This window comes from Oncorhynchus mykiss, chromosome 7 (genome assembly GCF_013265735.2).
Source record: "Oncorhynchus mykiss isolate Arlee chromosome 7, USDA_OmykA_1.1, whole genome shotgun sequence".
Lineage (NCBI taxonomy): Eukaryota > Metazoa > Chordata > Actinopteri > Salmoniformes > Salmonidae > Oncorhynchus > Oncorhynchus mykiss.
The window spans coordinates 78073663-78101294 of NC_048571.1; the positions used below are offsets into that span (position 1 = coordinate 78073663).

Sequence of the window (27632 nt, forward strand, 5' to 3'; positions counted from 1 at the left end):
ACGGGACGGATGGAGTAAAAAGCACTTTGTCGTATCGTATCTCTACGGGACGGATGGAGTAAAAAGCACCTCGTAGTATCGTATCTCTACTGGAAAGGATGGAGTAAAAAGCACCTCGTCGTATCGTATCTCTACGGGACGGATGGAGTAAAAAGCACCTCGTAGTATCGTATCTCTATGGGACAGATGGAGTAAAAAGCACCTCGTAGTATCGTATCTCTATGGGACGGATGGAGTAAAAAGCACCTCGTCGTATCGTATCTCTACGGGACGGATGGAGTAAAAAGCACCTCGTCGTATCGTATCTCTACGGGACGGACGGAGTAAAAAGCACCTCGTAGTATCGTATCTCTACGGGACGGATGGAGTAAAAAGCACCTTGTCGTATCGTATCTCTACGGGACGGATGGAGTAAAAAGCACCTCGTCGTATCGTATCTCTACTGGAAAGGATGGAGTAAAAAGCACCTCGTAGTATCGTATCTCTACGGGACGGATGGAGTAAAAAGCACCTCGTCGTATCGTATCTCTACGGGACGGATGGAGTAAAAAGCACCTCGTCGTATCGTATCTCTACGGGACGGATGGAGTAAAAAGCACTTTGTCGTATCGTATCTCTACGGGACGGATGGAGTAAAAAGCACCTCGTAGTATCGTATCTCTACTGGAAAGGATGGAGTAAAAAGCACCTCGTCGTATCGTATCTCTACGGGACGGATGGAGTAAAAAGCACCTCGTAGTATCGTATCTCTATGGGACAGATGGAGTAAAAAGCACCTCGTAGTATCGTATCTCTATGGGACGGATGGAGTAAAAAGCACCTCGTCGTATCGTATCTCTACGGGACGGATGGAGTAAAAAGCACCTCGTCGTATCGTATCTCTACGGGACGGACGGAGTAAAAAGCACCTCGTAGTATCGTATCTCTACGGGACGGATGGAGTAAAAAGCACCTTGTCGTATCGTATCTGTACGGGACGGATGGAGTAAAAAGCACCTCGTCGTATCGTATCTCTACTGGAAAGGATGGAGTAAAAAGCACCTCGTAGTATCGTATCTCTACGGGACGGATGGAGTAAAAAGCACCTCGTCGTATCGTATCTCTACGGGACGGATGGAGTAAAAAGCACCTCGTCGTATCGTATCTCTACGGGACGGATGGAGTAAAAAGCACCTCGTCGTATCGTATCTCTACGGGACGGATGGAGTAAAAAGCACCTCGTCGTATCGTATCTCTACGGGACGGATTGAGTAAAAAGCACATAGAATGGAGAATCTCTATTGAACATGATTCATCTTCTTAATCTGTGTCCGGGAAACCGGTCCTACAGGTTTGCGCTCAATCGATCTCCTCAAGCCTCTCTCCATATACCATATATTGGACTCAATAACCACACCGCCTCTCAGCATCAAGCACTTGACGATGATTGCAACAGAGAGACACTTACACTAATTTCACTGTCAAGTAGAGACAGGGGGTTTTGTTGAGCTCTTTCCCAGCCATCTTCATTTCTATGCAAAGGGAGTTGCTTCTTTCTCTGTCTTGTCACCCGTGTCTGAGAAACCATTATTCACGGGGCTAAGATGAATCGTTTTTTTAGTCGAGAAGTCTACAAAATAGGAAGAAAGTGATTTGCTCGACGCAGGCCAAAACCTCATGAAATTAAGTTGCTAAATGTGTTATCTTTTGCAGATATAGTGGACTTTAAAATACTTCGTAGTGAATAGGTTTGAAGTAATAACATTTCATTGACAGTACACACTAAGAAAAAAATAATTTTATGCCCATGGGAGAACTCTTTGAAGAACCCTTTTGTGTTCTTACCTGTACACCTATAAATTCAAAACAGAGTCGAGTAAACTTTTATTAAAGTGAATATGTTGAATTTCTACATGGAAAAGATACTTCATTAACAACAAAAGCACAATGACAACACATCCATCTGCACATGACTGATTCTCTTAAATAAAGTCAACTATGGAAAAATAGGGGGAAAAGTACCGTCCTATGATAGCTATGTCTTGAGAAGGTGACACACAAAGAAATCTCATTGCAAAGTATCCTCTTTTATAGGCTTAATAGATACATACTTTCTTTAAAACAGGTAAATTATCTGGGACAAACTCCTTTAAAGACAAGCAACGTAACTCAAACCACTAGTAAACCTAACAATAGAAGGATTCCATTGCATCCCTTATATAACAATAAGACAGCAGCAGGGTGCAACTACCCCCCCCCCCCCCCCCCCCCCCCCCCGACTAGAGTAGGAACCATTCAGCATTTGAAACACATCACATATTGGTTCCTATCTAAGGAAATAAGTTATCTGTAGGTTACGCATTGAGAATGCAAAGCAACTCATTTCTGAGGCTCGGTCAATCGCTGGTCTGCATGCATTTTAAACAGCGAGCTCCAGTCGTTTTCTTCAAATTCTACTTAAGTGTAAGCAAGTTATAGCAAGTAGTCATTAAAAAGCATGTAGTGTATCACATTGCAGTAACTGTATCATGTGTCTCTATTGCTGTCAGGAATGAAAATGCACTGACTAAACTGGAATCGTTTGATTCAAGCCACGTGATCGATTCTAGCATGGTATCGGAGTGAGAGCTTCAAAAGCGTCGCCATTGGCTTTTACAATGCAAAGAATCGCTTTCATGTCTATACATTTGGCTGCTTTTCCTCACCCCCTTTTTCTTGTTGAGAAACAGCGCATTATGGTAATGACCAGTATTAGTTAACGGTACATAACAAATGTGTTGCAGAACGATGCTGTAGTAACGCAGTGTTCTGTGTGCGCACAGAAACACGTGGATGCCTTTTGAATCTCTTGTCTTGGGGGTTGTGTTGTGTGTTTGGGGGCGAGCGGGAGATATGGTGTTCGGTGGTCTGTTGCTAGTTGTTAGTCATGATCCACCAGGATGCTAGGGGGAAAAGAGAGGAGTTCTACTTGAGCTGGGGATAAATGGGTAAATAACATGCCATTTCTAGCAAATCTGGGTTAAAAATACTTTTGCTGGGCTTGATTGAGCTTGCCTGGCACAATCTAACCAATAGAATATTTGCAAATCCCTGGCTCTCCAGGCAGGCTAAAGCAAATGCTAAAACTATTTGAAGGATTTAAAATAGTATTTGAACCCAGGTCTGCTTTCTGATACGTATCCATAGAAGGTAAGTTGTGTTCCCTTTTGGATGGCTTAAACTGCTCTCTCAAAATCATCATTTTGTATTTTCATAAGCCAATGCAAATCGCTCAAAGACCAGTGTGAAATTATGCATTTGGCTCAATGCAACATTTTACATTTGAAATGTGTATGTATTTTTTTTGTTGGGGGGGGGGGGTGAGCAATAATGTTCAAAGCATACATTTTCAAGAAAACACAAGTGACACTGTACTAACATTGAGTGGCTGCTGCCAACATACTGACTCAACTCTAGCCACTTTTTAAATCCGTTTTTTTACCAGGTAAATTGACTGAGAACACGTTCTCATTTGTAGGAACGACCTGGGGAATAGTTACAGGGGAGAGGAGGGGGATGAATGAGCCAATTGTAAACTGGGGATTATTAGGTGACCGTGATGATTTGAGGGCCAGATTGGGAATTTAGCCAGGACCCCTACTCTTACAATAAGTGCCATGGGATCTTTAATGACCACAGAGAGTCAGGACACCCATTTAACATCCCATCCAAAAGATGGCACCCTACACAGGGCAGTGTCCCCAAACACTGCCATGAGTGCCTCCTACTGGCACTCCAACACCCCTTCCAGCAGCATCTGGTCTCCCATCCAGGAACTGACCAGGACCAACCCTGCTTAGCTTCAGAATCAAGCCAGCAGGGTGGTATGCTGCTGGCTTGATAATGAAAAAAATGATGTAATACATGTATCACTAGCCACTTTAAACAATGCCACTTTATATAATGTTTACATACCCTACATTACTCATCTCATATGTATATACTGTACTCTATACCATCTACTGCATCTTGCCTATGCTGTTTGGCCATCACTCATTCATATATTTTTATGTACATATTAGTATTAATTCCTAGATATTACTGCATGGTCGGAACTAGAAGCACAAGCATTTTGCTACACTCGCATTAACATCTGCTAATCATGTGTATGTGACATAAAATTTGATTTGATTATAGGAAGGTATAGATTGTAACACACACACACACACACCTGGGAGCAGCATGGTAGACACAAGCTTGGGATCCTCCAGCATATCAATGACACAGCGCTGGAAATTTTTACTGGCATCGGACTGCAGGTAGCTAGGGAGGACAAGAACACAGCAACAATCAATAGACATGTGACATGACAGTAAGACATAATCAACATTATTATTAATGTCCAATAGGAGAAAGGCTTGGTTAGTAAACCACATTACACAATACAACTAATATGTTTGGACTGATATTCCTAGTCTCTTTGCACTAAATATATGCACATGTATTAATGAGAATTAGAATGTAATCATACTGAATGTTAAGATGTTGAACAAATATGACTGTGTCAGTCTGATCTACCCTGTACAGGTCGGTGTGTTTAAATCAACCCTGAGATACAGGTTGGTGTGTTTAAATCAACCCTGAGATACAGGTCGCGTGCGTTTAAATCAACCCTGAGATACAGGTCGCGTGTGTTTAAATCAACCCTGAGATACAGGTCGCGTGTGTTTAAATCAACCCTGAGAAACAGGTCGGCGTGTTTAAATCAACCCTGAGAAACAGGTCGGTGTGTTTAAATCAACCCTGAGATACAGGTCGCGTGTGTTTAAATCAACCCTGAGATACAGGTTGGTGTGTTTAAATCAACCCTGAGATACAGGTCGCGTGTGTTTAAATCAACCCTGAGATACAGGTTGGTGTGTTTAAATCAACCCTGAGATACAGGTCGCGTGTGTTTAAATCAACCCTGAGAAACAGGTCGGTGTGTTTAAATCAACCCTGAGAAACAGGTCGGTGTGTTTAAATCAACCCTGAGATACAGGTTGGTGTGTTTAAATCAACCCTGAGATACAGGTTGGTGTGTTTAAATCAACCCTGAGATACAGGTTGGTGTGTTTAAATCAACCCTGAGATACAGGTCGCGTGTGTTTAAATCAACCCTGAGAAACAGGTCGGTGTGTTTAAATCAACCCTGAGATACAGGTCGGTGTGTTTAAATCAACCCTGAGATACAGGTCGGTGTGTTTAAATAAACCCTGAGAAACAGGTCGGTGTGTTTAAATCAACCCTGAGATACAGGTCGGTGTGTTTAAATCAACCCTGAGATACAGGTTGGTGTGTTTAAATCAACCCTGAGATACAGGTTGGTGTGTTTAAATAAACCCTGAGAAACAGGTTGCGTGTGTTAAATCAACCCTGAGATACAGGTTGGTGTGTTTAAATAAACCCTGAGAAACAGGTTGCGTGTGTTAAATCAACCCTGAGATACAGGTTGCATGTGTTTAAATAAACCCTGAGAAACAGGTTGCGTGTGTTAAATCAACCCTGAGATACAGGTTGCGTGTGTATCATGATATTAGAGATGGGCCATCTGCTCATCATCAGAGGAGGAAAGAAATGAGCAGCTTTCCAGCGTTACACACACACATACTACAGACCCACCTCATCCAGGAGATACGATCCTGCCAAAACTCATATATAATGAAGCACGACTTCCCTGGGAGCTTCTGGATAGACACACTGACAGAGAGAGAGAGAGCGGGAGGGAGGAGAGAGAGACAGAAAGAGACCGAGAGTGTTGAAATTAGCATCTGGTAGAGTGAGTCAATCAGGCCAAAGCAATAAGATCTAATTTGAATTAAATGGGCACAAATCCATCATGATGCATAACTGTGTCTGTTTATTTTTTAAATGAACAGGAAAATCGATGAATTAATATTTCCTTTGAAAAAGTACATTTAACTAATTCTTAGGAATCCCATAATTGGGAAGCAAATAGAACAATCTCATTGATGACACATTTTCTATCATCTAGGAATAGGCTTTTCCTGCCAATGTGATCTGACCAGAAAGAACCAGGAAGAACTGGGCTCCCGAGTGGCACAGCAGTCTAAGGCACTGCATCTCAGTGCAAGAGGCGTCACTACAGTCCCTGGTTCGATTCTGGGCTGTATCACATCCGGCCGTGATTGGGAGTCCCATAGGGCGGCACAAAATTGGCCCAGCATCTCCGGGGTAGGCCGTCATTGTAAATAAGAATTTGTTCTTAACTGACTTGCCTAGATAAATAAAGGATACATATTTTTTTTTAAAGAAACTCTGGGCCTTAGTTTCATTTTTACAGGCCAGGTCAGGTGAATCACTTGGCAGCGAGTCGTGTGCCAAGCCACTGTGCTTCGGGATCAAAGCCAGGTAACTCTCTATCACTTTGATTTCACTTACTGCAAGTTGTCGCTGTGGTTGGATGTGGCATCCGCGTAGCTCTTGAGTACCCTCTGGAACTTATCAAGGTCCTCCTCCGTTGCCAACATCTGCCTCTGCACCAGCAGGATGTTCTGTTGGCACGGACGCCACAAGGAAATACATCATTTACATACATTTATTAAATCAAATTTAAATCAAATGTTATTTGTCACATGCGCCAAATACAAACAGGTTTAGACCTTACCGTGGAATGCTTACTTACAAGGCCTTAACCAACAAGACAGTTCAAGAAATAGAGTTGACAAAATAAACCAAAGTATTTTCTTTAAATAAAAAGTAACACGATAAAATAATAATGAGGCTATATACAGGGGGTACTGGCACCGAGTCAATGTGGGGGTACAGGTTAGTCGAGGTAATTTGTAAAGGGGTAAAGGCCATTTGATTAATTGTTCAGCAGTATTATGGCTTGGGGGTATAAACTGTTAAGCCTTTTGGACCTAGACTTAGCGCTCCGGTGCCGCTTGCCGTGTGGTTTTCAGAGAGAACGGTCTATGACTAGGGTTGCTGGAATCTTTGACAATTTTTTGGGCCTTCCTCTGACACTGCCTAGTATGTAGGACCTGGATGGCAGAAAGCTTGGCCCCAGTGATGTACTGGGCCGTACGCACTAGCCTCTGTAGTGCCTTACGGTCGGATGCCGAGCAGTTGCCATACCAGGCGGTGATGCAACCGGTCAGGATGCTCTCGATGGTGCAACTGTAGAAGTTTTTGAGGATCTGGGGACCCATGCCAAATCTTTTCAGTCTCCTGAAGGGGAAAAGTCATTGTAGTGCCCTCTTCACGACTGTCTTGGTGTGTTTGGACCATGTTAGTTTGTTGGTGATGTGGACACCAAGGAACTTGAAACTCTCGACCAACTCCACTACAGCCCTGTCGATGTTAATGGGGGCCTGTTCGGCCCTCCTTTTCCTGTAGTCCAAAATCATCAGCTATTAGTTAGAAATTGCTCTAGAAACTACCTTAAGTTTCCTTCAAACTGCACGCAGAGACATAAAAATGGTATCCATGAGTTAATCTGACTCTGGGTAAGTAGTAAAAAGGGCTAGGTTAATCGACTCTGGGTAAGTAGTAAAAAGGGCTAGGATAATTGACTCTGGGTAAGTAGTAAAAAGGGCTAGGTTAATTGACTTTGTCAGTAGAACAAAGGGCTAAAATTGCCAAAATGTCGCACTATCCATGTAAGCCTTATTTATATCCTACAGAGTACACAATGCAATAACGTCAATTAGCTATGTAAAATGGTAACGCCACATATTTGCTCAGCAAACATAAGTGCAGCCCTGCAATTTATACATCGAAGCAAGTACGCAAGATTGCCATTTTGAGTAGCTAATTGCCTTCTTGCGTTGCGTACATAAGGTATACATTAGGCTTCAACATACAGTAGGTAGGTAACAAAAACATATCAGTCATATCTTTCAGAAAGCAGCTATCAGCTAAATCAGTGCTGGTAAGAAAAGATGAGTGCTCAAGAAAGACAAGAACAGTAAGGTGTTTGAGGGACGACATCAAACACTCCTCTGAGCTCCTACAGCTGAGCTATAGGCAACAGCTGAGCTCCTACAGCTGAGCTATAGGCAACAGCTGGGCTCCTACAGCTGAGCTATAGGCAACAGCTGGGCTCCTACAGCTGAGCTATAGGCAACAGCTGAGCTCCTACAGCTGAGCTCCTACAGCTGAGCTCCTATAGCTGAGCTCCTACAGCTGAGCTATAGGAAACAGCTGGGCTCCTACAGCTGAGCTATAGGCAACAGCTGGGCTCCTACAACTGAGCTATAGGCAACAGCTGGGCTCCTACAGCTGAGCTATAGGCAACAGCTGAGCTCCTACAGCTGAGCTATAGGCAACAGCTGAGCTCCTACAGCTGAGCTATAGGCAACAGCTGAGCTCCTACAGCTGAACTATAGGCAACAGCTGGGCTCCTACAGCTGAGCTATAGGCAACAGCTGGGCTCCTACAGCTGAGCTATAGGCAACAGCTGGGCTCCTACAAAGACAGACGCAGGTTGGAGGAGCAGATGGGGGAGTGTTTTTTTGTGCCTGTGAGGGGAAGCTCAATGTGTGAATGATGAAATTGAAAGTCTGGAGGTTTTCTGAGTACAGTCACCCAAGGGCGGATGCTATGTGAATTCATTTGGTTGCGCGTTGTGCATTCCGCTTTGAAAATCAAAAACAAGATGGATCATGGAACATAGAACAGTGAAACTGAAGCACTCACTGTAAAAAACGTGTCAACGTAAAATCCTGAATTACCCTGACTTTAAAAAAAACATTCAACTTTTAAAGTGTACTTTCATTGGATAACTGTGCTGTTAAACTCCAATGACACCCTGTGGCCCAAGGTGCCCCTAAGTGTATTAATAAAGTTGTATTGAACTGAATCGAATTTTTAGTAACAACAATCATCACTTACAGATTTATAGGTACTGGCCAGTGTATCTTCTTTCAGGGGTTCCAATTTTGGACTCTGAAAAAAAAAAGAGGTTAAAAACCTACTTATAATGGGGAAAGCTCAAACTCAAAGTTCAAGAAGTGGGGGTTTTCTTTTCCTTTTTTTATTTGTTGAGTATTTTACTCCTTTTTTTCTCCCCAATTTTGATCTTGTCCCATTGCTGCAACTCCCCAACAGGCTCGGGAGGCGAAGGTTGAGTCATGCGTCCTACAAAACATGACCCAAGCAAACTGCACTTCTTAACACCCGCCTGCTTAACCCAGAGGCCAGCCTGCAGGCACCCGGCCCACCACAAGGAGTCGTAGGGCACGATGAGCCAAGTAAAGCCCCTCCGGCCAAACCCTTCCCTAACTTGGACAACGCTGGGCCAATTGTGCGCTGCCCTATGGGACTCCCAGTCACGGCCGGTTGTGACACAGCCTGGGATCACTGCGATGCAGTGCCTTAGACCTCCGCACCACTCGGGAGGCCCATGTGTTTAAATACTTTAGCTCTGCTTGACAGAGCTTTACTGATGGAATGGAACCAATGGAAAAATCCCAAAAGTGTAAACCACACCCATGTGGCTCATTCAAACTCTCAAACTATCTGAAAGAAAACAAATACTACTTGAACCTAGGTCTGACTATATTATACATCTCATGCACAGTATATAATATAATCCAATACATTGTATCATTGACAAACAGTCTGACAAGAGTTTATTTCAACCCCTGCCCACACATTTAGAACCCTCTATTTCCATTCAATCATGAGAAAGAGCAATATAAGCTATCATATTAAAGTAGAGTATGAAGTTGAACCTAAAGGTGAAATAGCTCACTGCAAAGGGAATGAGAGGCTGTGAGGTGAAGATTGATATTGCACTACAGTACGTGCTGCAGGTTAGGAATTGCTCTGATATTGCAGTACAGGTTCCTCTTGATTGACAGACGAGACAGTCATACAGATAGGCAGGCAGGCGAAAGAAAGGGCTTAGGGAGTAAAAGAATGACAGACAGACAGAACAGGAGATAGAGAGAGCATAGGGATTTAAAGTTGTGAGGGAGAGAGAAAGAGAGAACATATGGCAAGAACCGGTTAAAGGAATGAGCAGCACAGAGCAAGAGATATTCAGGTTGTCAGGATGAGATATCCCCAGGACAGTCCAGTACCTGCCACTCCAGCTTGTCCAATAGCAACTGGAGCCTGTTGATCTGGGAGCACCAGTGGTCATCAGTCTCCATGGTGACTCCTAAGAAACACACACACACGTTTCCTTTACTTGTCAGGATTTTCTGGGGAGTAAAAATATGTTCCCATTCAAAATCACATTTTCCCAAACCCCTAACCATAACTCCTAACCCCAAACCTAAAGTAGCATTTTTACTTTTCAATAACCACAACAACATCATTTAGCAGACATGTTTGTTTATATCAACTTACAACAGTGAGTGCAATTTTTTGTTGTTTTATTGTTGACACTGGGCGGAATCAAACTCAGAACCCTGGCGTTGTTACTTTTTCACTCCACGGGGAGTTGAGATGTAGCGGGGTGTTGCGTTCCCTTCTCCAAGAGGCGTACATAACAGCCACACTCTTCCCAACTGAGCCACACAGGACTGTGTGGATTAAACATTGGTATTACCTGTAGTGAGAATGCCTGAGTAGGGGTCGGTGGGGGAGAGGCACATGTTCTTCTGAACCTTGCGGCCACATCGCCTGCTGTTCCTCTGCGCCGAGGGATGCTCCACCACCTTCACCTCTCTCCTGAAAACAGACAGAACCAGAAAAGCAAGAGGAATAAACATCAAAACAACTGTCAGAGAGGTGAGAAAGGGAGGGATGGTACTGGTCACAGGGAACGAAGAGAGGAGGAATGACATTCAGAGAAGAAGAGAATAGTGGAGAATGATGATGGTAGATGGTAGGCAGTAGAAAGTAGGCGGTAGAAAGTAGTCGGTAGAAGGTAGACAGTAGACGGTAGGCAGTAGACGGTAGGCAGTAGACGGTAGGCAGTAGAGGGTAGTAGTAGTAGGCGGTAGACTGTAGGCGTCAGGCAGTAGAGGGTCATCAGGTCAGTGGAGGAGAGGCAGCAGTAGATGGTAGCAGCAGCAGGCGGTAGCAGCAGTATGCGGTAGCAGCAGTAGATGGTAGCAGCAGTAGACGGTAGCAGCAGAAGGCGGTAGCAGCAGTAGGCGGTAGCAGCAGTAGATGGTAGCAGCAGAAGGCGGTAGCAGCAGTAGGCGGTAGCAGCAGTAGACGGTAGCAGCAGTAGACGGTAGCAGCAGTAGACAGTAGATGGTAGCAGCAGTAGACGGTAGCAGCAGTAGGCGGTAGCAGCAGTAGACAGTAGCTGCAGTAGGTGGTAGCAGCAGTAGCAGCAGAAGACGGTAGCAGCAGAAGGCGGTAGCAGCAGAAGGCGGTAGCAGCAGTAGGCGGTAGCAGCAGTATGCGGTAGCAGCAGTAGACGGTAGCAGCAGTAGACGGTAGATGGTAGCAGCAGTAGCAGCAGAAGACGGTAGCAGCAGTAGACGGTAGCAGCAGTAGACAGTAGATGGTAGCAGCAGTAGGCGGTAGCAGCAGTAGACGGTAGCAGCAGAAGACGGTAGCAGCAGAAGACGGTTACAGCAGTAGACGGTAGCAGCAGTAGACGGTAGCAGCAGTAGACGTTAGATGGTAGCAGCAGTATGCGGTAGCAGCAGTAGACAGTAGATGGTAGCAGCAGTAGGCGGTAACAGCAGTAGACGGTAGCAGCAGTAGACGGTAGATGGTAGCAGCAGTAGGCGGTAACAGCAGTAGACGGTAGCAGCAGTAGACAGTAGATGGTAGCAGCAGTAGACAGTAGATGGTAGCAGCAGTAGGAGGTAGCAGCAAAAGACGGTAGCAGCAGTAGACAGTATCAGCAGTAGACGGTAGCAGCAGTAGGCGGTAACAGCAGTAAACAGACTGTAGCAGCGGTAGGCGGTAGCAGCAATAGGCGGTAGCAGCAGTAGACGGAAGCAGCAGAAGACGGAAGCAGCAGTAGACGGTAGCAGCAGTAGACGGAAGCAGGAGCAGGCGATAGCAGCAGTAAACGGTAGGCAGTAGCATCAGTAGACAGTAGACTGGAGCAGCAGTGGTAGCAGATGGTAGCAGTAGGCGGTAGCAGCAGTAGACGGTAGCAGTAGTACACGGAAGCAGGAGCAGGCGATAGCAGCAGTAAACGGTAGGCAGTAGCATCAGTAGACAGTAGACTAGAGCAGCAGTAGCAGTAGTAGTCGGTAGCAGCAGTACACAGTAGACGGTAGCTACAGCAGACGGTAGCAGCAGTAGGCGGAAGAAGCAGTAGACAGTAGCAGTAGAAGCCAGTAGCAGCAATAGGCGGAAGCAGCAGTAGACAGTAGCAGTAGAAGCCAGTAGCAGCAATAGGCGGAAGCAGCAGTAGACAGTAGCAGTAGAAGCCAGTAGCAGCAGTAGGCGGAAGCAGCAGTAGGCAGTAGCAGTAGAAGCCAGTAGCAGCAGTAGACAGTAGACGGTAGCATCAGACAGTAGAAGGTAGCATCAGTAGGCAGTAGTAGCAATAGACGTAGCAGCAGTAGACAGTAGCAGCAATAAATGGTAACAGCAGTAGGACGGTAGGCAGTAGACGGTAGGCAGCAGCAGTACATTGGTCCAACCAAAACACAACAAAGAAGGGTGAAAGTGATTTTGTGGATAGTTCCAATTCCAAATGACAAGCCCAACATTGTAATTATCCCCCTGGGAAGTGTAGGACATGGTGTTGACTGCTCAGGGCTGACCCTAACCATTCATAGATTAAGTGTGTGTGTTTATGCATGTGTGTAACAGAGTAAATTGTGTGTGCATGTGCATCTGAGTCTGTGGGTGTCTCTGTGTGTGCATTTGTGTGACAGAGTAGATGGATGGAGAAACATTGTTTTCTCCAGCAGGTTAAGACTCTGTGTGCCTGCCTGTCCCGCTGACAGAGCAGAAGGAGTGTATGACTGGGACACTTCTACTGCTGGGCCAGTTAGCAGCCCCAAAGGGCACTGTAGCACATAGAGGACTACCACAGATGAACAGAAAGGAGAACAAAAAGGTGGTGCCATAGTATTTAGTAATGAGGTGGTTCCATAGTATTTAGTAATGAGGTGGTGCCATAGTATTTAGTAATGAGGTGGTTCCATAGTATTTAGTAATGAGGTGGTGCCATAGTATTTAGTAATGAGGTGGTGCCATTGTATTTAGTAATGAGGTGGTGCCATAGTATTTAGTAATGAGGTGGTGCCATAGTATTTAGTAATGAGGTGGCGCCATAGTATTTAGTAATGAGGTGGCGCCATAGTATTTAGTAGTGAGGTGGCGCCATAGTATTTAGTAGTGAGGTGGCGCCATAGTATTTAGTAGTGAGGTGGCGCCATAGTATTTAGTAATGAGGTGGTGCCATAGTATTTAGTAATGAGGTGGCGCCATAGTATTTAGTAATGAGGTGGTTCCATAGTATTTAGTAATGAGGTGGTGCCATAGTATTTAGTAATGAGGTGGTGCCATTGTATTTAGTAATGAGGTGGTGCCATAGTATTTAGTAATGAGGTGGTGCCATAGTATTTAGTAATGAGGTGGCGCCATAGTATTTAGTAATGAGGTGGCGCCATAGTATTTAGTAGTGAGGTGGCGCCATAGTATTTAGTAGTGAGGTGGCGCCATAGTATTTAGTAGTGAGGTGGCGCCATAGTATTTAGTAATGAGGTGGCGCCATAGTATTTAGTAATGAGGTGGCGCCATAGTATTTAGTAATGAGGTGGCGCCATAGTATTTAGTAATGAGATGGCGCCATAGTATTTAGTAATGAGGTGGTGCCATAGTATTTAGTAATGAGGTGGTGCCATAGTATTTAGTAATGAGGTGGAGCCATAGTGTTTAGTAATGAGGTGGTTCCATAGTATTTAGTAATGAGGTGGTTCCATAGTATTTAGTAATGAGGTGGTTCCATAGTATTTAGTAATGAGGTGGTTCCATAGTATTTAGTAATGAGGTGGTGCCATAGTATTTAGTAAGGAGGTGGCGCCATAGTATTTAGTAGTGAGATGGTGCCATAGTGTTTAGTAATGAGGTGGTGCCATAGTATTTAGTAGTGAGGTGGTGCCAAAGTATTTAGTAAGGAGGTGGCGCCATAGTATTTAGTAATGAGGTGGCGCCATAGTATTTAGTAATGAGGTGGCGCCATAGTATTTAGTAATGAGGTAGTGCCATAGTATTTAGTAGTGAGATGGTGCCATAGTGTTTAGTAATGAGGTGGTGCCATAGTATTTAGTAGTGAGGTGGTGCCAAAGTATTTAGTAAGGAGGTGACGCCATATTATTTAGTAATGAGGTGGCGCCATAGTATTTAGTAATGAGGTGGTGCCATAGTATTTAGTAATGAGGTAGTGCCATAGTATTTAGTAGTGAGATGGTGCCCTAGTGTTTAGTAATGAGGTGGTTCAATAGTATTTAGTAACGAGGTGGTGCCATAATGTTTAGAAATTAGGTAGTGCCATAATGTTTAGTAATGAGGTGGTTCCATAGTATTTAGTAATGAGGTGGTGCCATAGTATTTAGTAGTGAGATGGTGCCATAGTGTTTAGTAATGAGGTGGTTCCATAGTATTTAGTAATGAGGTGGTGCCATAGTATTTAGTAATGAGGTGGTGCCATAGTATTTAGTAATGAGGTGGTGCCATAGTATTTAGTTATGAGGTGGTGCCATAGTATTTAGTAATGAGGTGGTGCCATAGTATTTAGTAATGAGGTAGTGCCATAGTATTTAGTAATGAGGTGGTGCCATAGTATTTAGTAATGAGGTGGTGCCATAGTATTTAGTAATGAGGTGGTGCCATAGTGTTTAGTAATGAGGTGGTTCCATAGTATTTAGTAATGAGGTGGTTCCATAGTATTTAGTAATGAGGTGGTTCCATAGTATTTAGTAATGAGGTGGTGCCATAGTATTTAGTAAGGAGGTGGCGCCATAGTATTTAGTAATGAGGTGGCGCCATAGTATTTAGTAATGAGGTGGCGCCATAGTATTTAGTAATGAGGTAGTGCCATAGTATTTAGTAGTGAGATGGTGCCATAGTGTTTAGTAATGAGGTGGTGCCATAGTATTTAGTAGTGAGGTGGTGCCAAAGTATTTAGTAAGGAGGTGACGCCATAGTATTTAGTAATGAGGTGGCGCCATAGTATTTAGTAATGAGGTACTGCCATAGTATTTAGTAATGAGATGGTGCCATAGTGTTTAGTAATGAGGTGGTTCCATAGTATTTAGTAATGAGGTGGTTCCATAGTATTTAGTAGTGAGATGGTACCATAGTATTTAGTAATGAGGTGGTTCCATAGTATTTAGTAATGAGGTGGTGCCATAGTGTTTAGTAATGTGGTGGTGTGCTTTCACCATGTGCTGCCCCTCGCTAACAATACCGCTACAGAATTATTTAGTAGTGACTTTGTGGCTGGAATGGTGTTGAGAGGTGAGGTAATTCCATAGTTTTTTAAGTAGTGAGGGGCAGCTGGTGTGGTGTTGATTCCTGAGGTGCTGTTGTGTATTTGAGACTGGGTATTCAGTAGTATGGTGCTGCCATAGTCTTTAGGTGTGTTGAGCACTAGTGACTCACGGTGCAGGGCTGCTTTGCTCCTCCACAGCCTCCATAGCACACTGCAGGGACATTTGAAGAGAGAGCAGCTGGCTGGAGGTCTCCCTCAGCATGAAGCGGGTCACAAACTGTCCCAGCACAGAGGAGCCCTGGTACTCCTAACGAGGGAGAGATGGGGGAGAGGAGATGGGGATAGAGGAGAGTAGGAGGGGTGGGAGAGAGGGGGTAGAAGAGTGGGCAGAGGATAGGTAGGGGAGAGGGGAGCAGGGGAGAGGGGAGCAGGGGTGGAGAGACACAGGAGGTGAGTAAGAGAGAGAAAGGGAGCGAGAGGGAACAGGTTGGCAACCTTTATTCGGAAAAACCTAATTCATTCTAAAAGCTGTTCTGCTCACGACACCTACAGCATCAAGAGATAAGGGTGAAAGCTCATAAGATGTTTTACTCCTATTCGATCGCTATGTTTCACAGCATGCATGATTCTTAGCCATTTCAAATATTGAACGGTTTTCATAAAAATAAAAAAAACATCTATTCCATCTTTAACTAGTGGGAGACTCGTCGTAACAAGACTGTAATTTAAGCCGACCTAGAGGAATGGTGCAGGATGGTTAATGGCGTAATTGTAGTGGAGCACCCCACTAGAATGTACAATGACAACCTAGTAGCGTCCCAAAAGGCACGCTATTCCCTACATAGGGCTCTGGTCAAAAGTAGTGCACTATGAGCCTTGGTCAAAAGTAGTGTCCTATATGGTGAATAGGGTGCAATTTAGGAGGCTACCCTTGCTACTGTTGATTAATACCATGGGGGAATTCTAGTCTAGGGCCTTGGTGATGACATTTATGACAGACTACAGCTGCTAACAATCGCTAGTGAAAACCTCTATGGATTTCCTTCTGACAGTGAATAAGAAAGTGCATGAATGAATGGGGCTTTAATTGTGTCAGGGTGCATAATTATGCAGTAAAAGCCCTCTTTTTCTAACAGGGATAGCTGGATTTTCTCCTTCCTTCACTGATGTGCTTCACTGATTCCTGGGCTGGTTAATATACGTCTCCGTCACAGATAAGAAAATAAATAAAAAAGGTATCTTCTTGAGGTAGATTCGATAATACTTTCTTTTAATGTCTGATTATTAAAGTCTTATCTTATTATTGTACAGTTGGCTAATCATTGAAATTTGATCTCACTCATAAAATTGTTTGTAGCCTAAATACAACAGTTACTTACAAATGTAAAAAAATACATTGACAAATGACAATAATTTACAACAGCTTACAAATGGTGAACAAATTAATGAATTGTGGTTTGTAAGAAATGTATAGTCACACTGTAACGTCTCTCGTCGGAAGGCATGGACAAAACGCAGCGTGGTAAGTGTTCATGATTCTTTATTTCTCAAAAACACTCGAACAAAGTGAAAAAAACAAAACAGTTCTGTCAGGTACAGACACTAAGCAGAAAATAACTACACACAAAGCACAGGTGGGAAAAAGGCTACCCAAGTATGATTCCCAATCAGAGACAACGATAGACAGTTGCCTCTGATTGTGGGAACCACACTCAGCCAAAAACAAAGAAATAGGAAACATAGAATGCCCACCCTAATCACACCCTGACCTAACCAAATAGAGAAATAAAACGTCTCTCTAAGGTCAGGGCGTGACACACACCTTGAAATAAAGTGTTACAATAGATTCAACCAAATGACTATGATCTTTAGATCCCAGACAAGGTTCATCCAACATGTTGATTTTTGTCATAGTCTTCACATTTTTCTTTTTGGATAATATCAACCATAAAGATAATAAATAGGCAACTGAAAGAAAAGGCACCTTGTAGCGCATTGAAGTTTACCTTTACGAACCAAGGTAGGTCTACTTTGTTTCTCACCTATTCCTGTCTGTATAAAACGTGTATGCAAAAATTAACTATATAAATCCAAAAACATATAGCTGGCATATGAAGGCATCACTGAAATGTAAGGCCAGTTACAGTGCCTTCAGAAAGTATTCACACCCCTTAATTTTTTCCACATTTTGTTGTGTTACAGCCTGAATTTAAAATTGATTACATTTAGATTTGTTTTGTAACTGGTCTACACACAATACCCCATAATGTCAAAGTTGAATTATGTTTTTTGATATTTTTAAATATTAGTTCAAAGTTAACTGAAATGTCGAGTCAATAAGTATTCAACCCCTTTGTAATGGCAAGCCTAAACACGTTCAGGAGTAATGTGCTTAACAGGTCACATAATAAGTTGCATGGACTCATGATTTTTGAATGACTACCTCATCTCTGTACCCCACACATCCAATTATCTGTAAGGTCCCTCAGTCGAGCAGTGATCCCTGTAGCCGGTCTCATCATCGTCGGTTATCAGGCCTACCACCGTTGTGCATCTGCAAACTTAATGATGGTGTTGGAGTCGTGCGCGGCCACGTAGTCTTGGGTGAACAGGGAGTACACGAAGGGACTAAGCACGCACCCCTGAGGGGCCCTCGTGTTGAGGGTCAGTGTGGCGTATGTGTTGTTGCCTACCCTCAAGCATTGTGGTGGCTTCATGTTATGGGTATGCTTGTCATCATTAAGGATCGGCGTCGCGTCAACGAGACAGTTGTAAATCATGCAGCGTGTTATGTCAAGATCTCAGATTTTAGAGAAACAACAAATGTCGGTACATATAAGTGTCTTATATCGGCTGAAAGCTTAAATTCCTGTTAATATAACTGCACTGTCCAATTTACAGTAGCTATTACTGCGAAGAAATGCCATGCTATTGTTTGAGGAGAGCTCCTAACAACAAAACACTTTTCACCGCGATAGGTTTGATAAATTCACCACAAAAGGTGAAATGTGTACTTACATTCTGAAATCTTGCTCTGATTTATCATCCAAAGGGTTCCAGAGATACGGTGAAGTGTTGTTTTGTTAGAAAAAAAATGTTTTTTCATATCCTAAAAAAGGTCCATATAGCATGCACAATTGATTTTGTATTTCCACTCGTTCAATTTGCAAAGAAAGGAATCTGTGAAAATCTCACCCTATACGTTGTTTCAACGAGTGAAATCATGTTTGTATGTATTCCTCAGAGATCCTAGAACATAACAAGACTTCGCTATATCATTAGGGGTGTAGTATATCCTATAGGACACCATATTTGGTCAGAGAGCGAAGCCTTCATGGCACGCCGATGACGCCGACGGCCATCACTTGAACGGCTGTATCTTTGTCAAATAGGCACCAACCGGGATCAAACAAAGCTAGCTAGATAACCAATGAGCTGGGCTTTACGTAAGTATCCGGAAACCACGTAAATATCGTAAAATGTAGCTAAAAACCTTGTACGACAGCATGCCTTTTCATTTTGGACAAAAATTACAAGCAAATGTTGATCTTATAACATGGCTACTAATACTTGGAAAGCTAAATCAAAGTCACCGCGACAGTGCAAAATGATAAAGTGCTCAGGAAAAACTAGGAGAGTGAAGGGCGTTTACCAGCAGCAGGTTCGGCAGAAGCTAGAAGGCAGGCGACGCCGAACGCCTGAGCTGGACAGAAGGGGGAGCCAAAGTGAAGGCTGGTGTGATTCACTGGGAGATTAATTCACCTTTCAGCAGGAAATAACCTAAAACACAAGGCCACATCTACACTGGAGTTGCGTACCAAGAAGACAGAGAATGTTCCGGAGTAGCAGAGTTACAGTTTTGAAAATGGCTGCCTAGCAATGATCAACAACCAATTTGACATAGCTTGAATAATTTAGGAAAGAATAATGAGCAAATGTTGCACAATCCAGCTGTGGCAAACTCTTAGAGACTTACTCTGAAAGACTCACAGCTGTAATTGCTGCCAAAGGTGATTCTAACATGTATTGGGGGTTGAATGCTTACAGTATCTAATCAAGATACTGTATTTTAGTGTTTTATTTTTATATACACTACCGTTCAAATGTTTGGGGTCACTTAGAAATGTCCTTGTTTTTGAAAGAAAAGCACATTTGAGAAACAAACGCCTCACAAGTCCTCAACTGGCAGCTTCATTAAATAATACCCGCAAAACACCAGTCTCAACGTCAACAGTGAAGAGGCATCTCCGGGATGCTGGCCTTCTAGACAGAGTTCTTCTGTCCAGTGGCTGTGGTCTTTTGCCCATCTTAATATTTTATTTTTATTGGCCAGTCTGAGATATGGCTTTTTCTTCCCGGAGTCGCCTCTTCACTGTTGACATTGAGACTGTTGTTTTGCGGGTACTTTTTAATGAAGCTGCCAGTTGAGGACTTGTGAGGCATCTGTTTCTCAAACTAGACACTCTAATGTACTTGTCCTCTTGCTCAGTTGTGCACTGGGGCCTCCCACTCCTCTTTCTATTCTGGTTAGAGACAGTTTGCGCTGTTCTGTGAAGGGAGAAGTACACAGCGTTGTACGAGATCTTCAGTTTCTTGGCAATTTCTCACATGGAATAGCCTGCATTTCTCAGAACAAGAATAGACTGACGAGTTTCAGAAGAAAGTTATTTGTTCCATTTTGAGCCTGTAATCGAACCCACAAATGCTGATGCTCCAGATACTCAACTAGTCTAAAGAAGGCCAGTTGTATTGCTACTTTAATCAGTACAACAGTTTTCAGCTGTGCTAACATAATTGCAAAATGGTTTTCTGATGATCAATTAGCCTTTTAAAAATATAAACTTGGATTAGCTAACACAACGTGCCATTGGAACATAGGAGTGATGGTTGCTGATAATGGGCCTCCTCTGTACACCTATGTAGATATTCCATTAAAAAAATCTTCAGTTTCCAGGTACAAAAGTAATTTACAACATTAACAATGTCTACACTGTATTTCTGATCAATTTTATGTTATTTTAATGGACAAAAAATGTGCTTTTCTTTCAAAAACAAGGACATTTCTAAGTGACCCCAAACTTTTGAATGGTAGTGTATATTTTAACAAACGTTAGAATTTTTCTTCCAGTTCGACATTTTGTGTAGATTGTTAACAAAAAAATGACAAATCCATTTTAATCCCACTTTGTAACATAACGAAATGTGGAAAAAGTCAAGGGGTGTGAATACTTTCTGAAGGCACTGTATAACCTCTGGTGTATCATGAAGGAAACCTGACCGAAACACTGACAATGTGCAGTGGTAAAATCGTGTGTGGGGGAGATATACACTGAACAAAAATATCAATGCAGCATGTGAAGTGTTGTTCCCATGTTTCATGAGCTGAAATAAAAGATCCCAGAACAGTTCCATATCCACAAAAAGCTTATTTCTCTCAAATTTTGTGTACAAATTTGTTTACATCCCTGTTAGTTAGCATTTCTCCTTTGCCAAGAAAATCCATCTGACAGGTGTGGCATATCAAGAAGCTAATTAAACAGCATGATCATTACACAGGTGCACCTTGTGCTGGGGGTCAAAAAACAGCCACTCCAAAAAGTGCAGTTTTTTTCACATCACAATGCCACAGATGTCTCAAGTTGAGGGAGAGTGCAATTGGCATGCTAACTGCAGGAATGTCTACCAGAGCCGTTGCCAGAGAATTGAACGTTCATTTCTCTACCATAAGCCACCTCCAACATCATTTTAGAGAATTTGGCAGTATGTCCAACCGGCCTCATAAACACAGACCTCATAAACACATTCCAGCCCAGGACCTCCACATCCACCTTATTCACCTGCGGGATTGTCTCAGACCAGCCACCTGGACAGCTGATGATACTGTGGGTTTGCAAAACTGTCAGAAACCGTCTCAGGGAAGCTCATCTACGTGCTCGGCGTAATCACCAGGGTCTTGACCTGACTGCAGTTCGGCGTCGTAACCGACATCAGTGGGCAAATACTCACCTTAGAGGGCCACTGGCATGCTGGAGAAGTGTGCTCTTCATGGATGAATCCCAGTTTCAACTGTACCGGGCAGATGGCAGACAGCATGTCATGAACAGAGTGACCCATGGTTACAGTAGGGTTATGGTATAGGCAGGCATAAGCTACGGACACAATTGCATTTTATCGATGGCAATTTGAATGCACAGAGATACCGTGACCAGATCCCGAGACCCATTGTCGTGCCATTCATCCGCCGCCATCACCTCATGTTTCAGCATCATAATGCACGGCCCCATGTCTCAAGGATCTGTACACAATTCCTGAAAGCTGAAAATGTACCAGTTCTTCCATGGCGCATGTTTGTGACAGTCTGGATCGACCTGTACGACACCTTGCTCCTGTTCCCACAAATATCTAGCAACTCTGCATAACCATTGAAGAGGAGTGGAACAACATTCCACAGGCCACAATCAACAGCCTGATCAACTCTATGTGAAGGAGATGTGTCGCGCTGCATGAGGCAAATGGTGGTCACACCAGGTACTGACTGATTTTCTGATCCACACCCCTACCTTTTTTTAAAGATACCTGTGACCAACAGATATATCTGTTTTCCCGGTCACGTGAAATCCATAGATTAGTGTCTAATGAATTTAGTTCAATTGACTGATTACCTTATATGAACTGTAACTTAGTAAAATCGTAGAAATTTTTGCATGTGGCGTTTATATTTTTATTCAGTGTATATACTGTACATTTGCTACAATGGGTGATTTAGGAATCCCATCAAGCATATCAGCCATACAATTCCTTTTACATCTTCCCTCTTTAGCCACAATGGGAAGGGCTGACTGTGCACTGCAAAACTCTACAGTTAGCTAGCCAGCTTCCCAATGTTCCTGTATGGGCTCTGGGAAGCTCGATAAAACATCTCAGCTATAAAAAAAAGCATTATATAGACCATAATATGATGCTAATGAATGCAGATCTGCTTGGCTGGACTATTCCTACACCAATATTGTTGCTTGACTCATCATTTTTATGAGGCACACTAGATTGCCTCCATCTGTGCTGGGGAGCCGTTTTGTCTCAAAGTCATGAATCAGCTGAATGGAGGGAAACTAGCCCCTAGTCCATGGACTGTGGAGTATTTACTGCTAATACAAAACATAGGTAGGGTATATTTTGTAGCCTATATCGTAAGGTACAGTATATAGCCAGGTGTGTGCCTTTCCAAATCATGTCCAATCAATTGAATTTACCACAGGTGGACTCCAATCCAATTGTAGGAACATCTCAAGCATGATCAATGGAAATAGGATGCACCTGAGCTCAATTTCGAGTCTCATAGCAAAGGATCTGAATACTTATATAAAAAAGGTATTTCAGTTTTTGTTTAATAAATTTGCAAAAATGTATGAGGAAAATGTTTTCTTAATACATTCTAGAATAAGGCTGTAACGTAACAAAATGTTGAAAAAGGGAAGGGGTCTGAATACTTTCCGAATGCACTGTACATTCTACATAAGGTATATTCTGTAGCCTATATCGTAAGGTATATTCTACATAAGGTGCATTCAGCAGGCTTTATCTAGACCCTATAGAATATATTCTATAGCTCCCATTCAATGGACTGTGTAGCATTTACAGTTCATAATACAAAACATACAATGCCTAGTGAAAGTCTACACACCCTTTGCACAGTTTTCATATTTTGCTGCCTTAAAATAAAATAAAATACTTATTGATCTACACAAGCTACTGCACACTTCCAAAGTAAAAGCCAAATTATAGAATAAATTTATAAAAAAACGGAGATATCTCAATTGAGTATGTCTTCACACCCAAGAGTTAATACCTGGCGGTGGCACCTTTGGAAGCCATTACAGCTGTCAATCATTTTGAATAAGATTCTACCAAATTTGCACAAATCTTAGGGCAACATATATCCATTGTTTTTGTCAAAATTGCTCAAGATTAGTACATTTGGTTGGGAATCATTGATGGACAGCAATATTCAAACCTTGTCACTGATTTTCACACAGATTTAAGTCGGGTCTGAGACTATTCAGGAACACTCAACACCTCTTGGAAAGCCATTCTGGTGTGTCTTTGGCATTACAATGTGTGTATTGTCCCTCTGAAAAAAAAAAAAAAAACTATCCCATCGTCAGGTATTCAGAAGACTGAGGTAGGATTCTCTCTCACTTTTTATCTGGGCTATGCTCCTTTCATATTTATTTTGAACCTGACAAAGTCCCCAGTCCCTGCCGGTGACAAGCATACAGATAACGTGATGCTGCCACCACAGTACTTGAAAAGATACGGGGTAGACTTTCACTAAGCACTGTAGGTATAGAGTATATTCTGTGGCCCACAGTCACCAAGCTGTGAACTCTTGCTTTCACCTATGCAATCCTGTTACATCAGTGATTACTTCAAGGTGCAGAGGAAAGAAGGGTATATTTTCAAAGTATTATTGAATTCACTCATCTATTTGACAGTAACCCTTGAGCATGGATGGGTATGATGTCTTAAAATAGTTCACACAAAGGCTTACCTCTTTAGTTTTGTCCATGGCCTTCAAGATGGCAACGTTTAGGGTTTCCAGAGCAGAGAGGACATTCATATACTCCCCCAAGTGTTGAGCAAAGTAATCTGAAATAAGCAAACATTTGTTTATTTAACATAGACTCACCAGTTTCTTATACTGTACAGTAAGGTATAAACGTAAAAATTCAGTTGGATATCTAATGTGCACGATATTGCAAGAGCGTTCCCTGATAATGACATCTTTGCTCTTTGATCTGTCTCTGAAAAATGTATTGACTGATCAAAGAACCAAATAGAATGGTACATTCTGAAACACAAGAGTAGACATTGATTGGATAAACTGTTATAACCTCTTATAAAGTCGGAAAGTAATTAAAAGGTTGACTTTGGTCACGAAAAACTGTCCAAGCTCGCCCCTCATCTACATGTTCAAACAGAAATGTGGTGTGCCGTTGGTGGTTCGTCAATGTGTGGTCATGGGCGCCACTGCCGACGTAGTCAGTTCATTAGCAAAGCTAGCCACTTTAGCTAGCCAGTATCGACGACGTTGTCCCAGCCGTGAGGGTTCGCTGCTTCCCCAATCAAAAGCCCTGGATTAACACTGAGGTTGTAGCTAAATTAAAGGACAGGACTACCACATACAGGGCCATCGTAGACAACCCTGGGGATATGGCCAAGGACAGGACTACCACATACAGAGCCATTGTAGACAACCCTGAGGCTATGGCCAAGGACAGGAATACCACATGCAGAGCTTTCATAGACAACCCTAAGGCTATGGCCAAGGACAGGAATACCACATACAGAGCCATCGTAGACAACCCTGGGGATATGGCCAAGGACAGGACTACCACATACAGAGCCATCGTAGACAACCCTGAGGCTATGGCCAAGGACAGGACTACCACATACAGAGCCATGAGGATATGGCCAAGGACAGGAATACCGCATACAGAGCTTTCGTAGACAACCCTGAGGCTATGGCCAAGGACAGGAATAAGCACAAGAAGTACCGCTACAACTCCGCAGAGTCATCAAACGAGCAAAAGGACAATATAGGAATAAAGTGGTATCATATTACACAGTCTCCGACGCCTGCCTCAAGTGGCAGGGGCTACAGTCCATTACGGATTACAAAAGGAAGACCCAACTTTGATCTTCCCAACGATACCGCTCTACCAGACAAAGTCAATGCATTTTATGCATGCATTGACAACAACAGCATGCTGGGTGTGAGTGCCGTCACCGACCCAGATGATTTGGTCATCTCGCTCTTCGAGGCCAAGATGAAAAAGATCTTTAAATCAGGTCAACCCACGCAAGGCCGCGGGGCCGTTCTCAGAGGATATGCAGAACAGCTGCAGAACAACCTCTCCTTGTCCCAGTCTGTAATCCCTACATGTTTAAGATGACCATCATCATTCCTGTTCCCAAGAACTCTAAGGCTTCATGCCACAATGACTATCGCCCTGTAGCACTCACATCTGTAATCATGAAGTGCTTTGAGAGGCTGGTTATGGCACACATTAACTCCATCATCCCAGACACCCTAGACCCACTCCAATTTGCATACCGCCCCAACAGATCCATAGATGACGCAATCTCAATTGCTATCCACACTGCCCTCACCTACCTTGATAAGAGGAATACCTATGTGAGAGTGCTGTTCATGGACTACAGCTCAGCGTTCAACACCATTTTCCCTTCAAAGTTCATCACCAAGTATAGGACTCTAGGTCTGAACACCTCCCTCTGCAACTGGATCCTGGGCTTCCTGACGGGCCGCCCCCAGGTGGTGAGGGTAGATAAAATCACTTCCGGGCACGCTGACCCTTAACACAGGGGCTCCACAGGTGTGTGTGCTTCAACCTCTCCCTCAACGTCAGCAAGACCAAAGAGCTGATTGTGTACTACAGGAAACAAAGGAGCAAGCACGCCCCAATCCACATCGACGGGGCTGCAGTGGAGCAGGTAGACCGCTTCAAGTTCCTCGGTGTCCAAAACACTAAAGACTTAAAATGGTCTAAATACGCACACAGTCGTGAAGAAGACCTCTTCCCCCTCAGGAGGTTGAAAAAGTTTGGCATGGGCCCTCAAATCTTTAAAAGGTTCTACAGCTGCACCATTGAGAGCATATTGACTGGCTGCATCACTGCCTTGTGCGGCGATAGCACCGTCTTTGATCGCATGGTGCTAGAGAGTGTGGCGGGGACAGACCAGTACATTACTGGGGCCGAGCTCCCTGCCATCCAGGACATCTATATCAGGTGGTGTGGTAGGAAGGCCTGGAAAATCATTAGACTTAACCACTCAAGTCAGACTATTCCCTCTGCTTCCGCAAGGCAAGCGGTACAGGAGCATCAAGTCTGGCACCAACAGGCTCTTGAACAGCTTCAATCCCCAAGCAATAACACTGATAAAGAGCTAACAAAATAGCTACACGGACTACCTGAATCAATCTTATATCCTCATTGACATTTTCATTTTTGTCTCTATGCACACACACACAGGTCCCTACATACTCACAGGTCCCTACACACTCATACTCCATAATTTACTCACTCACACATAACATGCACATACATTTATACTGACTACAAACACCCACTCACATACAAGCTCAGCGTATGTGTTCATCTTATATCCTGATGCCTAGTCCCCTTATTCAATACATATCTACCTCCATCACTTCAGTATCCCTGCACATTGTTAATATAGTATTGGAACTGACCCTGTATATAGTATGCTTACTTAGTTATTGTGTTCTTAATACATCTTCACATTTCTCGTGTTTTTTTTCTAGTAATACATTGTTATTGATTATTGCATTGTTGGGATTTGAATTTGCAAGAAAGACATTTCACTGTACTTGTGTATGTGACATTAAAACATTGGGCTCCCAGGTGGTGCAGTGGTCTAAAGCACTGCATCTCAGTGCTAGAGGCGTCACTACAGACCCTGTATCACATCCGGCCTTTATTGGGAGTCCCATAGGGCGGCGCACAAATGTCCCAGTGTCGTCCGGGTTTGGCCGGAGGAGGCCATCATTGTAAATAAGAATTTGTTCTCAACCGACTTGCCTAGTTAAATAAAAAATGTGTTGACGACCTTTCACCTCTGTAGCCAAATATCTTATTCATACAATTCGTTTTTAAGCATTAAATGACCTGGTATTATGGTACACTGATCAGTCATGCAGTTTATTTTTTGCCCAAAGTCGACCTTTAAGCCAAAACGCTTAATGAAGTGTGTCAGTGTGCCAACTGTAGTCATACTTGACCATGATAATGTCAACTGTAGTCATACTTGACCATGATAATGTCAACTGTAGTCATACTTGGCCATGATAATGTCAACTGTAGTCATACTTGACCATGATAATGCCGACTGTAGTCATACTTGACCATGGTAATGTCAACTGTAGTCATACTTGCCCATGATAATGTCAACTGTAGTCACACTTGCCCATGGTAATGTCAACTGTAGTCACACTTGCCCATGGTAATGTCAACTGTAGTCACACTTGACAATGGTAATGTCAACTGTAGTTATACTTGACAATGGTAATGTCAACTGTAGTCACACTTGACCATGGTAATGTCAACTGTAATCACACTTGACCATGGTAATGTCAACTGTAGTCATACTTGACCATGATAATGTCAACTGTAGTCATACTTGACCATAGTAATGCAACTGTAGTCATACGTGACCATGGTAATGTCAACTGTAGTCATACTTGACCATGATAATGCCA

At 43.2% G+C, this 27632-nt stretch overlaps 1 protein-coding gene across 2 annotated transcripts in view; it reads right to left on the bottom strand.

Annotated features, from left to right (window-relative positions):
• Positions 1-1846: 1846 nt before the first annotated feature.
• The window catches only part of necab3 (N-terminal EF-hand calcium binding protein 3), a 54962-nt gene continuing 29176 nt past the window's right edge, over positions 1847-27632 (bottom strand). For both annotated transcript variants that reach the window (XM_036984133.1, XM_036984132.1), the window contains 9 exons: positions 23883-23980; positions 15505-15641; positions 10523-10644; positions 10050-10129; positions 8857-8910; positions 6400-6512; positions 5620-5697; positions 4190-4281; positions 1847-2921 (listed from right to left, as the gene is read on the bottom strand). In XM_036984133.1, the coding sequence (XP_036840028.1) occupies positions 2893-2921; positions 4190-4281; positions 5620-5697; positions 6400-6512; positions 8857-8910; positions 10050-10129; positions 10523-10644; positions 15505-15641; positions 23883-23980 (803 nt within the window). In that variant the 3' untranslated portion in view covers positions 1847-2892. The remainder of the gene's footprint in view (positions 2922-4189; positions 4282-5619; positions 5698-6399; positions 6513-8856; positions 8911-10049; positions 10130-10522; positions 10645-15504; positions 15642-23882; positions 23981-27632) is intronic.